Here is a 15,394-nt window from a genome sequence, read left to right as displayed (position 1 = left end):
AGGGTGAAGAAACAATGAAACTCATCGAAAAGATCAAAAGTGTACTTATGCTTATTTGGTTGGTGGGTGGAAGGTAGGTTTCAGTTTCTTGGGGTGAATGATGCTTCTATTTAACATATTAGTTTTCCGATAGATCACTTTCTGGAGATTTGGAAGGTTATTGAATAAAATGAATTAATTGATTACTTGATTGGTTGATGGGTGGAAGATACGTTCTCTCGCTAAATGCTAGTGAGAAGGTATAACATTTTTAGGTCGATCTTATTTCATTCTCATTCACCAGGGTGAATCTTCAAAACATTGCAGTCACAAAAAAAAAGTGTGTGCAAAAATTGATCTAATTGGCAAATCAAATCAAAAAATTTATTATTGATTTTTCGATATATCAGATTATTGAATTAATGATTTTTAAATGATTTTATAAATTTTTTGTTGGAATATTAAGTTTTTTATTTTAAAATTTTAATTAATGATTAAATCAATAACATAATAAACCTATACTGAAATTAATTTTTTTTATCTCTAATTTTATAATAGTTAATTTAAATTTTAAATACAAATCTTATTTTCTTTTGTATTTTATTGCTGTTGTCTCTTGGTAGCGTTTTGTTTCTGAAGTCGTTGGTTTGGTGGGTTCTACCCATTAATATGAACTAGGAACTAACCTTATTTTTCGTTTTGCGAACTTGTTACAGTGCTATTGCATCAAGTTTTCTGCTCAAGCATGAAGAATATAATTTATTTGAATTCCTTCTATTTGTAATTCGTGTAGACTTTTATGCATAAAGATAATGTATAATGTGTAAATAAATTAAAAAACAAATAAAATTGTAAGAGCATTCTATTATCAATTAAATTGAATGATTAGAAACTAAAAATTAATTAGCTGAAAATAAAAAATTGATGACAAATATTTTAATAATTTATTATTATTTAATGTATTTATATATTAAAAATTATAAAATTAAATCGATAATATATGAAATCGAACAAATCAACCGATAAACACCTTGTGGGAAAAAGAAAGAACGAAAAAAACACGTCACAAACTTTACAAGCTTACATGGGACCGCACCAAGACCTCATGAACGGTGCGGTGCACCATAGCCACGGATTTCGTGCTCTCAAGTGTTTCGTCTTCTGGGTCCACCAGTGGGTAAACTAACGCCCTGTGTTCCTGCTTATAAGTACAAGCTTTAGCTCTCTCCAAACTTCGCCATTTAGCAAACAAAGCCTTAGTGTTTCTCACAAATTTTCATTTAGTTTTCTCCGTTTAATACCGGTTACTCTGAAGGACTCCGAAGATTTTTTCCGGCGGTGAAGCGGTTACTTTTTCCTTTTGTTTCTCGTGAAAATCTCTCAGCTTCCGATAATTTCAAGGTTTGGTCCTGGAACTTCCTTTTCCGGCAACTATTTCCTTCTAGAATGTACTGTAAACGACGTTTTACACTTGTTTTTTTTCTTTTCAATTTGTGTTGTTTAAGTTTCGGTTTTCTATTATAAATTGATGAATTTTCAGTTTCATTGCCTTTTTTGTATGCTAGTACCTGTGAAAATGCATGTTGAGTTTATTCTGCGCTGAGCTTTTGATATTAGTACTTAGTTTTGGTGTTGTTAAGCTTTTTATTCCACTAAATTCTGGCTTAATGTTGTTAAGCTTTTTCTCCACTAAATTCTGGCAGTTTTCTAATGTTTTGCGAAATTCACCTTGGAATTTAAAGTTTTAATGTTTTACTTAGCGCGGTGGAGCTAGGATTTAAGGGTTTAAAATATGAAAAAAGTGAATATACAAAAATCTATTATATATACGTAAAAAATATTTTAATAATATATAAATAGTATAATTTTTTTATTAAAAAAAATTTCGAAGAATCACCTGGGGCTACGCCACTGTTACTTAGTAGACATGTTTTTTTTTAAAATTAAATAAATATTCATATAAATGGTTTAGTATTTCAACTTTTTGCTAATTTGTTTGTTTAATTTCCTGGCAAGTGAAAACTTGTCAAATTAGTTCATGAATTCTTATTTTTATGCCTTTTCGAGTGCTTATTTAAGTTTCGTTTTGGTGATTTTAGGATAATGGCTCTCTCTCAAAATCAGGAGTTGGAGTATATGGTAGATGAGTACTATGATACTACTGATTTTGATGACAGCACTTTCGGGGATGAATCGCCACAAAGCACTGGTCCTGATGTCTCTGTGGACTCTGATTTTGAGGACGATTTTGAAGTGGTACAGGGACAAATTTAATTTTTTTGACATGTTACTGGTGTTATTCCCTCCGTCTTTAGTTTAACAATGTCGACTTACTGCTCTTCTCGTTCTTCAGAGAAAGTCAAAGCTGGATACATCAGCTGAAGAAGCTAGAAATGGCAAGGATATACAGGGAATTCCTTGGGAAAGGCTTAATTTTACCAGACCCAGGTACCGAGAGTCGAGGTTGAAGCAGTATAAGAACTATGAGAATCTCTCTCGCTCTCGTGAAGATCTTGAAAAGGTTTTTCTTCTCTTTCTTTTCCCTTCCCAAGTATTGGAGTGTATGGTATACCTTTCTCGTATTTTTGGCTAAGCTAAACCCTATACGTTTCTTTCCTCACCATTTTAGGAGTGCAAGGAAGTAGGAAAAGGACACAGCTTCTACGACTTCCAGTTCAATACAAGGCTCATCAAGTCAACTATTGTGCACTTTCAGGTACATAAATTCTTTAGAATTTTCTTGTTTTGGTTAGTCGGATGTTAACCTTTGATCAAGAAACTCGTTGACTGGTCTGCTTCCCTATAGTTCTTTGTGTCTGATTTAGTCTGTTGTCTCATTTTGCATAATTCAATCAAACGACTCCCATGACTGCCTTTCTCATTCTTGCCTTTCATGTTATTTTTTCCTCATTCATTTTTTAGCCTGGGGTTTTGAGGAATTTGTTATTTTACATCATTATAAGTTAGTTAAATAATAGGATTTGTATTATTTTTTTTGGTGAAACTGGTAAGGTTTTATAGGATTTGGTTATTTATAGTCTTGTCATTGTGTGAGCTTTTTGTCGATGATCCCTGTCACCTTTTTCTTCTTTCCATGCAATAACTATACTTTTGCAGGTGCTCTGCTCCTAATGTTCTGGATATTTTGATTTAAACTGTTAGGCTGTTAGTTCACCCTCTCATTCTTCAGAGGTATGGAGTTTGTATCCTCATCGAAGAATTTAGTGAGTGATGCTTGATATGGAATTACTTACTTAAACATTGACTGCATATGTCTCTAACGCATGCGTGGACTGCTTTCTGGAATAATGTCACCACAGCCAGTATGTTTGAGATGATGCCTATTATGGCCTCCAAGCTGATGAATTTGCATCTGATATAAATTTAGGGTTACCTTACCATTTCTTGATGCAGCTTTCTTTTTCTTCTGTTCAGAAAACCAAAAGGTTATGCCAAATTTGACTTTTGTCAGTTTCATTTGTTGCTTCTAGTAATGATATTTTGGCTACGTGTCGAAGCAAACAAGATTGACATAGGAACCATTCCTTCTGATATTCTGTATTTAGTTTTTAACTCATTTTTTTCAGTAAGAAGTTTAGGCTGTGCCTAGATTGATGTTGTGATCCGAGAGCCATGTTCACAATCTCCTTTTTGTGCAGATTATAAACATTTAGAGAAGTATCTCATGAAACTTTATAATTGTAGAAGATCCTTGTTTGGAGCTTCACTCTTTGAATATTTCATCATGAATCAGCTGAATGTATTTTGAGGACTGGGCTTTGATATGGAAGCTCAGGGGTGAGGACAGAACTCGGCTTATGCTGGATTTGTTGTTTTTTGCTGACATAGAATATAGTTCTGACTTCTGAGTCAATGTTGTATGTTATGTTTCATTCTACTACTTGTGTGATAGATTTAGTTTTGCAGTTTCGAACAGAATAGTTGAGGCTGATGGTTGAAATTTCCGAACTTCCATTTCCAGTTTGTGTGTACCTCTAGAAAATAATCTTGATTTTATTTCTATTCATCTGCTGTGGTCCTCCATTTTCAGTTGGTCGTTAACTAGATCTGTTACCTTTTCTGCATGGTTCATCCCTTTCTATTCAGAGCCCATAATCATTGCATACCTTTCTCGGCTGTTGCTTTAGAAGATAGTGAGTTGATGAGCATTTTTTGCTAGTCATTATGTGTAGTGCTTAAGTTTTAATTCTTGTTGTAAATGATGTTTGTTTGAATTGTATTCTTTCAAAAAATTAACCAATATCGTGTGCGCATTGCTATTGTATCTATCTTTCAGCCTTAGAAGCTGGATTGCAGTTATTATGTGAGCAGCTGGCGCAAGCATTTTCCATATGGTATGATAGGGAATATCTGCGAATTTAAGAGGCCTTTATGGTCATTCTTCTGTTTAGTTTTGAGCTAACTTGTTAATGGCAGCAATAAGGTATTAAAATATATGTGTGCTGCTTCATCATTTGAATATTTAGATGGTTATCTCTTCTGGTGAAGATGGTTGTAGTCATTATCTTGTTTATGGTTATCTCTTCTGTTGAAGATGGTTGCACTTTTTTTCTTTTTGTTTGTTAGAGATGGATTCTGCTCTAGGCTCTCCAAGTACTTCCACTGTGTGGGTTGTAAATTCTGATTGCTGTGTCACAGTTACCTCACAGTTTTGATCATTATATAATCTCTTAGCTACAACTTCTTTTGTAGCTGTCATCTGCATCTAGTAGCTGTTTCCATTAGAAAAAGAAGATTTGCTGATTTGATACTCCGTGGTCCATCGTTTAAACTTTCTGGTAACTGAATTTTTGCATTATACGAGTGGGAGAGTTAGATTGGATTATGTGTGTCATTCATTTGAGAGTCCGTGACTTCATTTTGAATTTTCAGCGACTTTATTGTGTTTTTCTTCCATTGATCAATCACATTTTTGAACTTGGGAACTTAATTGCTTACTTACTCTCTTTGTTATGTGGTGTTGTGCCCTTAATTAATCACATTGTGAACTTGAGCGCTCAATTGTTTAGCTACTGCTCCCAAGAGTTTTCCTCTCTTTCCTATATCCCTTGGTGTCCATTCCATTCCTTGGAATAGAATGCCGAAGAACCCAACACTTGTATTTGCGGTCTATCTATTAGGCTATTTGAACCCCGTTGACGTCTTTTGAAATATGTACTGTTCATTATGGTTGTGCTGCCTTATAGTGATTATGTACAATTTCCGAGTTGTTACTTGCTCTCCCATTTCCTCTATTTTACCTTTTGTGTTCCTAGATTGTGGTGAGTCATCCCTTTTGAGTCTCTGTGGCATTCTTGTTTTTTCTGCATCATTTTTCCTCATGTCATCATCGCGGTTGACATTTCTGACTTTTCTTTCATAGGTTTCTTTTCTGCTTTGATCTATAATAGTGTAGGAAAGTGAACTATTTTTTAGCTGCTCGATTTGCTTTCCAGGAAATCTGCTCTATTGCAGATGATGAGTAATAGGTAGATTGTTCAATTGTGGACTTGTAGCAAGCTAGCAGCTGTTCCATCACTATTTTATGCATCATTGACCACTAGTATTTAGGACTAACGACATGCTGACCTACGACCTAACTTTGTGTTAGGTGTTTCGTACATTGATCTCTTTTATTTTCTTTATTCCTCTAGAGCCTGACCCTGCAGGAGGAGGGGGGGAGGGGGGATTGATTTTTGTGGTCCATTCTGCATCAAGTTTGTGTAGGTTATTTATTCCCAAACTACTGTTCTCTCAGTTTGCAGTATGGTTGAGACGGGGAATGAAAACTGTCTGAACCCTGAAGTTTTGCGTGACTGCTGGTCTTATCATTTTTCTGAAAAATTTTATGAGCTTTTTCTGCAAGTGCCAGCACTCTGGAGTTCTTGTTTTTGCTTTATTTGATATTGTGTGATGTTGTTGTTTGCTTCATAGGGAACTGGTATGCTGTCCATTGACGAGTGTATCAACCTGTTTATATTTTTGTTTCAGTTGAGGAATCTCTTGTGGTCGACATCAAAACATGATGTGTATCTCATGCAAAATTACTCTGTGATGCACTGGTCCTCACTTCTCAGGAAGGGAGAAGAAGTGCTAAATGTTGCTAGGCCATTGGTCCCCACTACGGTTAGCAGTACCTTTTGTCCCCCTTCTATATACTTAAATGACCTTTGGCAATCAAGAATTAACTCTCTGGTTGGTGCAGAAATACCCTGGATCAGCGTCTCAAACACTTTCCCGAGTGCAGATCAGCACTATGGCTGTTAGAGATGGTTTGATGGCTGCTGGTGGTTTCCAAGGGGAGCTTATCTGTAAGGTAGGATGACAATATATATTCTGAGCAGATTTGTACCTTTTCTTAAGTAATGCATACTGATATGATTTCAACTCGTGCAGTATTTAGACCAACCTGGAGTTGCATTCAGTACAAAAATAAGTAAAGGAGAGAATGCTATAACTAATGCTGTGGATATTATTTATAGTCCGACGTAAGTCCCTGAAATTTGTCTCTGTAGCTTTTCTTGAATTCAATGTGAACTGTTGTGTACCAATGCTTATATGGTTCTTTGCAGTGGCTCTATGAGGGTAATCACTGCTAATAATGATCAGCAAGTCAGGATTTTTGATGCAAAAAGCTTTGCTTGCATCAATCATTATACATTCCCTTGGTCTGTTAACGTGAGTAGCGGATTTTAATTTCTACTCTGCAGTTCCATAATTTTTGGTAATGCTCCTTGGCTCTCTACTCACAGTTTTCTGTTTCATTTGCAGAACACCTCTGTTAGCCCCGATGAGAAATTACTTGCTGTCCTTGGTGATAGTCCAGAATGTCTACTTGCTGACGCTCAAAGTGGGAAGGTTGGTCTCGTCCATATATCTTTTATTGAATGAGAGGTATCAACTTTTTGATGATTAGTTGCTCATGTGTTGACCTGTGACTGATGGTTCAGGTTGTCAGCAACCTAAAAGGTCACCTAGACTATTCATTTTCATCAGCTTGGCACCCGGACGGAAGAATTTTGGCAACTGGTAACCAAGACACAACTTGCAGATTGTGGGATATAAGGAACACGTCGCAGTCCATAGCAGTGCTCAAAGGAAGGATGGGTGCCATCCGTGCAATCAAGTTCACATCAGATGGGCGCTTTATGGCCATGGCAGAGCCAGCTGATTTTGTCCACATATTCGATACACAATCTGATTATGGTGCCTGTCAAGAGATTGATTTGTTTGGTGAGATTGCTGGGATATCCTTCAGTCCTGATACTGAAGCTCTCTTTATTGGAGTGGCAGACCAAACCTATGGTAGCTTGCTGGAGTTCAACCGTAAACATTACCACCACTACCTTGACTATGCTTTGTAGTGAAAGGCACCTGCCTGTGTCGGTTAAATTCCAGCATCTGCTTGTTTGGTATATATATGTATAGTTTATGTATAGTATGAGGAGAACTTGGGGTAAATTCGTGTAACTTGGCCTTATTATGAGAATGGTCTGAAGGCAGGCCTATGATTTGGAGAAGTGTGATCATGAAAGAGCTGGGATTGTAGGTGCTGTTTCTGCGGAAGTATACATACATACAGATATAGGAAGACCTTGCAGTAGTAAATGCAAATCGGCAGTGCAATTGTATGTCAGAACGAATTATGTGATCTAGAAGTTTGTTAATGGCCAATTATATCACAATTCAATGTATTTTGCTTTCTTTTTTGTTTTAATTTAATCCGAACAGAAACAGTTCAAGCTACAAACTTGCCCTGGTTAACACTCGAGATTAGCTTGTCCCTTTTGATATTTGCTTCACTCAAAGTACTTGGTGAGCTACAAGACGAGAGGCATTTCAACTAACTTGTAAAGTATGAACATATGAAAAGTTTAGTTTATCATTTCAATTGTCATAATATCTATTTCAACGACTAGCAATTTCCAGAAGAAGCCACCAAATGTGACCAAATCCAAATTACTAAAATAAAATATCTGTGACTGACAACAACTAGACGCTGATGATCATACCTAAGCAATAAAAATGACAAAGATTATAGGATAATCTCCTTTTGTTTATCTTTTGAAGATTATTTAATAAGACTGATGTAGACTTTTACTAGTATTTTCTAAAAGAGAGAATGAAAATCAAGCCGACAACCGAATAGTAGGAGTAACACATAGCCATTTATCTTGTTTACATTATAACTCGTTTGAATAGATGATTGTTGACCCCTTCGGCAGAAAAGTATATTATTTATATATGATTAAAATAATTTTTTATGTATATATAGTAGATGTTGAACCCTTTCCAACTAATTTGTATATCTATTTTTTCAAATTTTGAATTCCCTTAGTCAAAATTCTGACTCCGCCAACATTGACTTGCAGAAACTCCCCCTCCCCTATCGAAAAATCAGCCCTACTTTTTTGAGAGAAAGAACCTAAATTTGTTGAGGAAGATCAGCTGTAAGGGAAAGAACCCGACAATCCCCGTATGGAGCCACTGTTGTTTCGTCTAGAAAAGCTCCGGAGATTCTATGGGAAATTGAAAACGTTGAAGTAAGAGCTCCACTCTATCAGTCCTATGGCCTATTGTTCACCAGTTCTATGCTGCATTTTCCCTAAAAAATACGAAGTCCCATTCATTCGTTGGTTGGTTGGTGAAGGTCAAGTTAGCAGTTAAGTATGGATTAACAACTGTCTTAAACTCCCAACGACAACTTTTAACTTTTTGTATAACACACACCAGGCAGCTGAAATTTGTTGACAGGATTTGAAGGGAATTTTCGATAGATCGATTTGGACAAACTTGTAATAATTATTAATACATGATAAATAAGACGTAGTTCATGAGGTTTCTAATCTCTAGTATATTCGGGACGTAATGATCCTGATCATCACTAGAAATTTCATAAACACACCAATAATTTATTCTTGAATATGTAACTTAGGATACAAATATAATGATTTTTATATGGCATAATACACAAATATAATCTTTAATTGGACCTCAAATGGCATTTATGATGTCCTCCAACTTTGAATGTACACAAATAAACATTTAAATTAGTATAAAGTTGAACAAGTAGACACAGGCGTCTTACATGACATAATACACAAAGATGCCATGTAGGATATTGTATATGATGGAAATTGCCACATAAGACACCAAGTAGGATATGTGTGTCTACTTGTTCAACTCTATACAAATTTAATTGTCTACTTATGCATACTCCAAAGTTGAAGAACATATATATCAAATGAGACCAAGTTAAAAAAACGTGTTTAAGCATTATGCCTTTTTATATCTATGTTTAACCTTCTTCAGGACAAGCTGCAATATATGCTCACGTTCACCATTTCCCTACGTACCTAACTCCCAAATAGTGGCTTTCAAACATTTCTAAACTGTTGGGCTAAAGTCAATTCAAGGAAACTATTAATATTATGCGATACTGTTTACTTTGATCAGTAGAGTGTGTATCTTTTTAGTATCCGAACACTCCGTTTCATTATATCTGCCGTTTTGGTTCAAAAAATTTGTTCCAAAATATTTTATTCGTCTATTTTACTTGTTTAATATTAATTTGACATACCTCTTAAGGAACAATAAATAAAATGACAATTTTATTATATTATTTTTTGAATATAATAAATTCAATATTTCGAAAGTAACAATAGTTAATAATAGGTATAAATTAGAAATTAAATGATAGATTATCTTTTGATTTTTCAAATTAGATAAAGTAAAAATGGACGAGGAAATAATTGTGTAATCTAGCCACTAAATAAGTCAAAAGGGCAGGTTTGACCTCATAAAAAAAAAATTAATTTGAGGTGGGCAACTTATCCTCAAGGGCAAGCTACCACACAGGTCGATAACCAAATCACTCATATTATTACTCATTTGTTTAACAACTTGACTGAACTTTATTTGCTAGATGAAATTGGTTTCACAAGCTTCGACAAACAATTTAAACTTCAACTTGAAGTAATATAGGTGGCATTTTGGTTATAAATTAATGTTGGGGTTTTCTCCACACAAAAAAAATGCCTCAAACCAAACTTCTAAATTCAACTTCAAATAATGTATTTTCAACCTCAACTCAGATTTTGACCAAATGTATGTTGATTGATTACCATTTTGATATGATTTATTTTATGGGTAAACAACCAAATCTCACTAGCTTAGTGTCTAATTATGTGTCTTCCTGTAAGTTTTCGAAATTATCTTTCGTGCCAAATTTCAGTCCCCAGATACATGTATTTGAACGCGTCCAGATACATGTACCTCGAATGCATGGGGTCAAAATTAAGTGTAATTTATTTCAAATACATTGTATCTAAGTGGATTCACATTGATGTTGGATACACTAACTCTCTCACTTGCCTCTCTCCTATCTCGCTCTCCTCTCTCTATGTATTTGTATTTCAGAATATATCTGGAATGTATTCGGTATCCCAAATACATGTATTTAATGTGATTCGGATGTATCTGGGATACATCTTGCCTCTCTCCAATCTCGCTCGCCTCTTTCCCTCTCTCACTCATCTCTCTCTCTATGTATTTGTATTTTAGAGTGTATTAAATAGCAAAAATATATGTATTTGATATGAAATTATTAATTCGTGAAACAATATGTAACTATTTCAAACTACATAGGAAATTAGTATATATATGATAGGAATGTTTGTAATTAGGTGTTTTTTCCTTATTTCATCAAATGCTCAGCATGACTTCAATTGGGCTGGCTTTAGAGCCCACCCCCTAAATCTCTACCTTAAGCCCATCCTGGTTGTCCCAAACCCGATATTCACTTGGGCCAGGAGGAAATATAAATTTAGATTTTTTAAAAAAAATAGTGCTTTTCCACATATATATTTATCTAATTAAGAAAATATTTGCATTATTGGTTGAAACAATTGACAATATGTTACATCTTTTACTGCTACTAATTTTAATATAAACATTTATGGAAAATATGGATTAGATTATGTCATATTGGAGATTTTGAAATAATTTTAAAAAATCAATAGAAAGAAAGGCAAATAAAAGAGTACTTAACACGAGATGGTTATAAGAATCAAATTCTCAACCTCACTTAGTAAAAATTCATACCCCTCATTTGAAATATGTTGGCTGACTATGTATAACAATAACATATTTAGTATAATTTTACGTATGTTGGCTTTATATAATAGTAATATTTGCATATAAGACAATTTTAATTAGAAAATTGCTGATTATCAGCATCAGTAAAAACAAAAGCTGAAAAGTCTTAAGAAAGTACAAATCATTTCTGAGTCCACATATATCTAGAAAATGTTAAAAGAGTCAAAAAAGAATAAAAACCAGTAGGGTTCTTCACGTGTTTTGTTGTGCATGTAAAAGACAAATATTATTTTCTTGAATCTTTTTTTTTTTTGGGTTCTGCAAAATATCTCTGGATTACAATGACCGGGTATATCTTTTTTCAACTAATAGTCTTATTTATCCATTAATTAATTAATTAACTAAGAGGAAAATAAAATGTTAATCACCTCCACTTAACTCCAAAATTCAGTTTTAGGTCGGCAACTTTGATTACTGTTATAGTGGGCTTTGATGTTTGTTGGGTCAGCTGGGCTTTAATTGGGCCTAGCCTGCTCTTTCCGAGAGAAACAAATAAAAATCTTTTGGGCCACGAAATTTTATCAGAATCTTCTCGGAACTCTTTATCTTATGGGGAACCAAAAAAAAACATAAATATCATCTTTTTCAACTTGTGTTATTGAAAAATAATTAATATCATAGAAATTGTCATGAATTTCCATTTGTAAATTTGAAATTTCAGGACAATAATTATATGGGAACTTTCAAAATCGACAAACACAATTTTCCTAATGTATATTTAACTCATATAATAACCCTTAATGTGAAACAAGAGATCATCTCAAGCTCTTTTTGACAAAAAATTATAATGTATATTTAAATTTAAAATTATTTTTCATGCTGAATCTCTTTGATTTTAATTTTATTTATATATTTACTTTTTTATATTTTGAACCCTTAATGAATGTTTTAACTCTGCCGCTGAATTCTCTACTCGGATTGCAGAAATATTCAGCAAACTTGAAAGAAGAAAACAACTATGACGTGTTTTGTCGTATAAAGCACATATTTCTAACTTTGAGATTTTTTTTATTATTACTATTTATTTATTTTCAAATACAAGTGATGATTGTATCTTTGAATACAATGACAGGAGATTCACTACATTTAACTTTTTGAAATGACTATACTAATTATTTGCACCGGACCACTCTTTTTTATTTTTTTTAAAAAAACGACTATACTACTTTTTTTGAAAATGACTATACCAATTAGGTTTCCTTGAGAGTTTTGTGAGCCCTTTATTTAGCTCGAGTTTCTCTAGAAAATGCTTGCTTTTTCCATGTTTTGAACGGGCAGACATTTAAATTTTGGACAAAAAAAAATGAGTTGTCGAATCATACTATAACTTGGAGTAATTAAGTATTTAATAAATCATTAATGGCTTAAATATGTGTCTTATTCTGGTAATGATTATAGTAGTGACTTGTTCATTTTGTCTACGGCTCTTCTAGTCAACTCAATTTTTGCCCTTTGATGTTTGAATGATGGCCGGAAACTGGATATTTTTCAAATAAATGATTCTGATATTTGATGCACCAATTTTGCAATATGAAAAAAAAAATCGAAATATTTTCCAAGGATTGAAGAGTATTAGGCGTTTGGACATAAATTTGATGATATAACTTTTTGGAAAAATAAAATCAATTAAAATTAAATTAAAAAAGAGTAATTGAAAATTGAAGTTGTATTTGAACATGCATTCACTTAAAAAATAATATTAGGTTAGAACGTAATCTGTTTTCTGCTAAAAAATGGTTTTGGAGCCTAATTTTTTTTTAAAAAAATGTTAGATCATGAGGAAAGAATTGTTCAAAACCATATAAGAAGACCAAGAACGCATCAGATGTGCGACTCCAACATTTTCAAACTTGAAAAACTTAACCCAAGTTAACTCAACTTGAAGTTGAGTGAAACAAATTGACCAAAATACATAATGAAACAATTTATTTATTTATTTTTAAAAAATAATATATATATATATATATATATATATATATGTCTTGTTTGTTTTAAAAATGGTCTTCCTCATAGAAAAAATTGAAGCAAATTGTTTTAGAACGACAATCTAATCTAGATTCTTCAAAGTTAATATTTGAAAAAAAAATGTCACATAAATTAAAACACTAAATATCATTTAAATACTTGTGTGTTTTTCGGAGAAATGAGTAACATTTGTACAGTACTAACTTTAGTATCTTTCAGTTTAAAGAATCTTTGATTGATTCCAAGATATGATGAAGAAAACTGATAAAGGGATTCTCTGTGCTTTCTTAAGAAAAAGAATTGTTTGCTTATCAAATTGTCATAACGAATCAACACTTTTTTTAAAAATTTAATTAATCCTTCTATATATGTCACACTTCATAAGAGACAAATAACAATTTTTTCACCCATTGACTTAAAAATGGAAGGACGAAAATTAGAGAATAATTTCATTACGAAAAAAGGAGTCTGAAACAGAAAAAAGAAAAGGGTAAAATTCCTCAAAAAGAGAATCAAACAGTTGAATTATCTCAATTTCGCTATGGGATAGTGGTTTTATTCTATCAAAAAGCATATATTATATACACTCTATACGTTGAATATTTTTCGTGTGGAACGTAACTAAGTCCTATTCCATGATCACATTTTAAATACTCCAACCTTATTTCTGTTTGGAAATTCTCAATAGGAAAAAGATAAGAAAAACAGAAGTAAAGAACAAAAGAATCTTTTAGAGATAATGAAAGGTTGGTGTAGGAATTGTGATAATAACATGTTAAATGTGAGTTAGATTCAGAATTTAAAATTGATTTATTAAATATTTATAGAATTAAAACTTTGTTATAAATCCATTGAATTGATGGATTCTTCATTTACTTGATACACGAACTACTTACATTTATGTATACATATCTCCTAGGTTCTATGAATCATTTTAGATAAGGATGTATCTATTAATTATGACATTTAACATATTGACTTTTGGAGTGATTTTTCAGCTTATATATAGGATTGTCCTTCCCTATTATAAGAGACACATTAAAATATTTGAATAGAACGATCTCTACACTCTAGTCTCTATATCTCTTATCTATATTTCTTGTAGTATATTGTTCATATTTTACAATAAAATCTAGATTTAATAATTTTAAAAAATTTAATTAATTTTCATATTATTAAATCAGTAATTTGCATTAAAAATATTACATTCAGATGAATTTATCGTTAAAAGCTTATATCCTCCATTGATTGAGCGCCCAATAACAAATGAGCTTAAGTGTGACAAAGACTAGTGCAAAAGAATCATTTGAACTATCATGTCATCCTACGAACATATGAATCTCTTTAAAATGTGATTAATTTTGAAAATAAATAAACTACCTGCTACAATAAATTTCCAATAAATAATTGTGTCAAAAATTCTTACATAACTTTTAATCTTGGCTTACCACTTGCAAGTTACAACTCACCAGACATGCTTTAAAGACAAATTTAATTAAAGTTTGGCTTGAATTAATTGTGATATGGTTGTTTAAGTTTTGATTTAGTCTATACTTATTTCAAACGCCAACTTAGCTGTTGACCCGTGAAATGCTGCAATTTCATTATCTTCCAATTAGTAATTCCATCAAACTGTTTTTAGATAGGAAGTATTTATAATAATCAAAGGTCTAATCAATGAACAATTAATGCGTAAAGTTCCATCAACTAATTTGTATAGAAATACTTCCTCAAAAATCTTAAACTTGTCATAGAAATGTCACAATCAAAAATCAAAATGTCCAAAACTACATTATTTGAATTAGTGTTATGCCTTTCATTTTAGTGTGAGATTCGTTTAACATACCATGCACAAGTTTTCTTTAATAGTCTGCTAGCCAAAAAGCCTGTAGCAAACAGCCAGTGGAATCTGATATGGTTAGATCGAAAATAAATTAAACATAAATGGATATAAAATCTTGTACGTCAATATTTAACATGGAATTGTTATAAAGAGTTCTATAAGAATCTGATATGGTTAGATCGAAAATAAATTAAACATAAATGGATATAAAATCTTGTACGTCAATATTTAACATGGAATTGTTATAAAGAGTTCTATAAGAAGTTGCAATTCACCTTCAAATGTTTAAATTATTTTGAAAACCAATTGTGTACTTATAAATAAATTTCACAATTAACAAGCATTTCCACAAAAATTAAAATTTCACTTAATTGTTATATTTCAGTGTACGATCGAGTCAAGTTTAAATTCAACCAATGTTAATTGTTTAAGTTTGATAAGTACTAGCCA

General features: G+C 32.5%; 1 protein-coding gene across 4 annotated transcripts; it reads left to right on the top strand.

The window, feature by feature from the left end:
* The first annotated feature begins 1,209 nt into the window (after nt 1-1,209).
* Nucleotides 1,210-7,750, top strand: LOC129902227 (uncharacterized WD repeat-containing protein C2A9.03). Of its 4 annotated transcripts, XM_055977336.1 has the most exons (10): nt 1,210-1,380; nt 2,079-2,235; nt 2,333-2,500; nt 2,609-2,695; nt 5,971-6,105; nt 6,185-6,295; nt 6,376-6,467; nt 6,552-6,657; nt 6,751-6,837; nt 6,930-7,750. In XM_055977336.1, the coding sequence occupies exons 2-10, from the start codon at nt 2,083-2,085 to the stop codon at nt 7,341-7,343; spliced, it is 1,353 nt and encodes a 450-aa protein (XP_055833311.1). In that variant the 5' UTR covers nt 1,210-1,380; nt 2,079-2,082; the 3' UTR covers nt 7,344-7,750. The 4 variants fall into 4 exon arrangements, with proteins under 4 accessions (XP_055833311.1, XP_055833316.1, XP_055833313.1 ...); XM_055977341.1 differs by lacking the exons at nt 1,210-1,380; nt 2,079-2,235; nt 2,333-2,500 and adding an exon at nt 4,277-4,334; XM_055977338.1 differs by lacking the exons at nt 1,210-1,380; nt 2,079-2,235; nt 2,333-2,500; nt 2,609-2,695 and adding exons at nt 2,702-3,777; nt 4,277-4,334.
* Nucleotides 7,751-15,394: the final 7,644 nt, after the last annotated feature.

This window comes from Solanum dulcamara, chromosome 9, assembly GCF_947179165.1.
Source record: "Solanum dulcamara chromosome 9, daSolDulc1.2, whole genome shotgun sequence".
In the NCBI taxonomy this organism is placed as follows: domain Eukaryota; kingdom Viridiplantae; phylum Streptophyta; class Magnoliopsida; order Solanales; family Solanaceae; genus Solanum; species Solanum dulcamara.
Note: the sequence above shows the minus strand (reverse complement) of the source record. Positions and strands in the feature narration are given on the sequence as shown.

Bases quoted from the DNA above. Each gene is read 5' to 3' on its own strand.
- LOC129902227 (XM_055977336.1), top strand. From the start codon at position 2,083: ATGGCTCTCTCTCAAAATCAGGAGTTGGAGTATATGGTAGATGAGTAC. The intron at 2,696-5,970 runs GTACATAAATTC...TTTTTGTTTCAG, and splicing joins CAACTATTGTGCACTTTCAG to TTGAGGAATCTCTTGTGGTC. The intron at 6,468-6,551 runs GTAAGTCCCTGA...GGTTCTTTGCAG, and splicing joins GATATTATTTATAGTCCGAC to TGGCTCTATGAGGGTAATCA.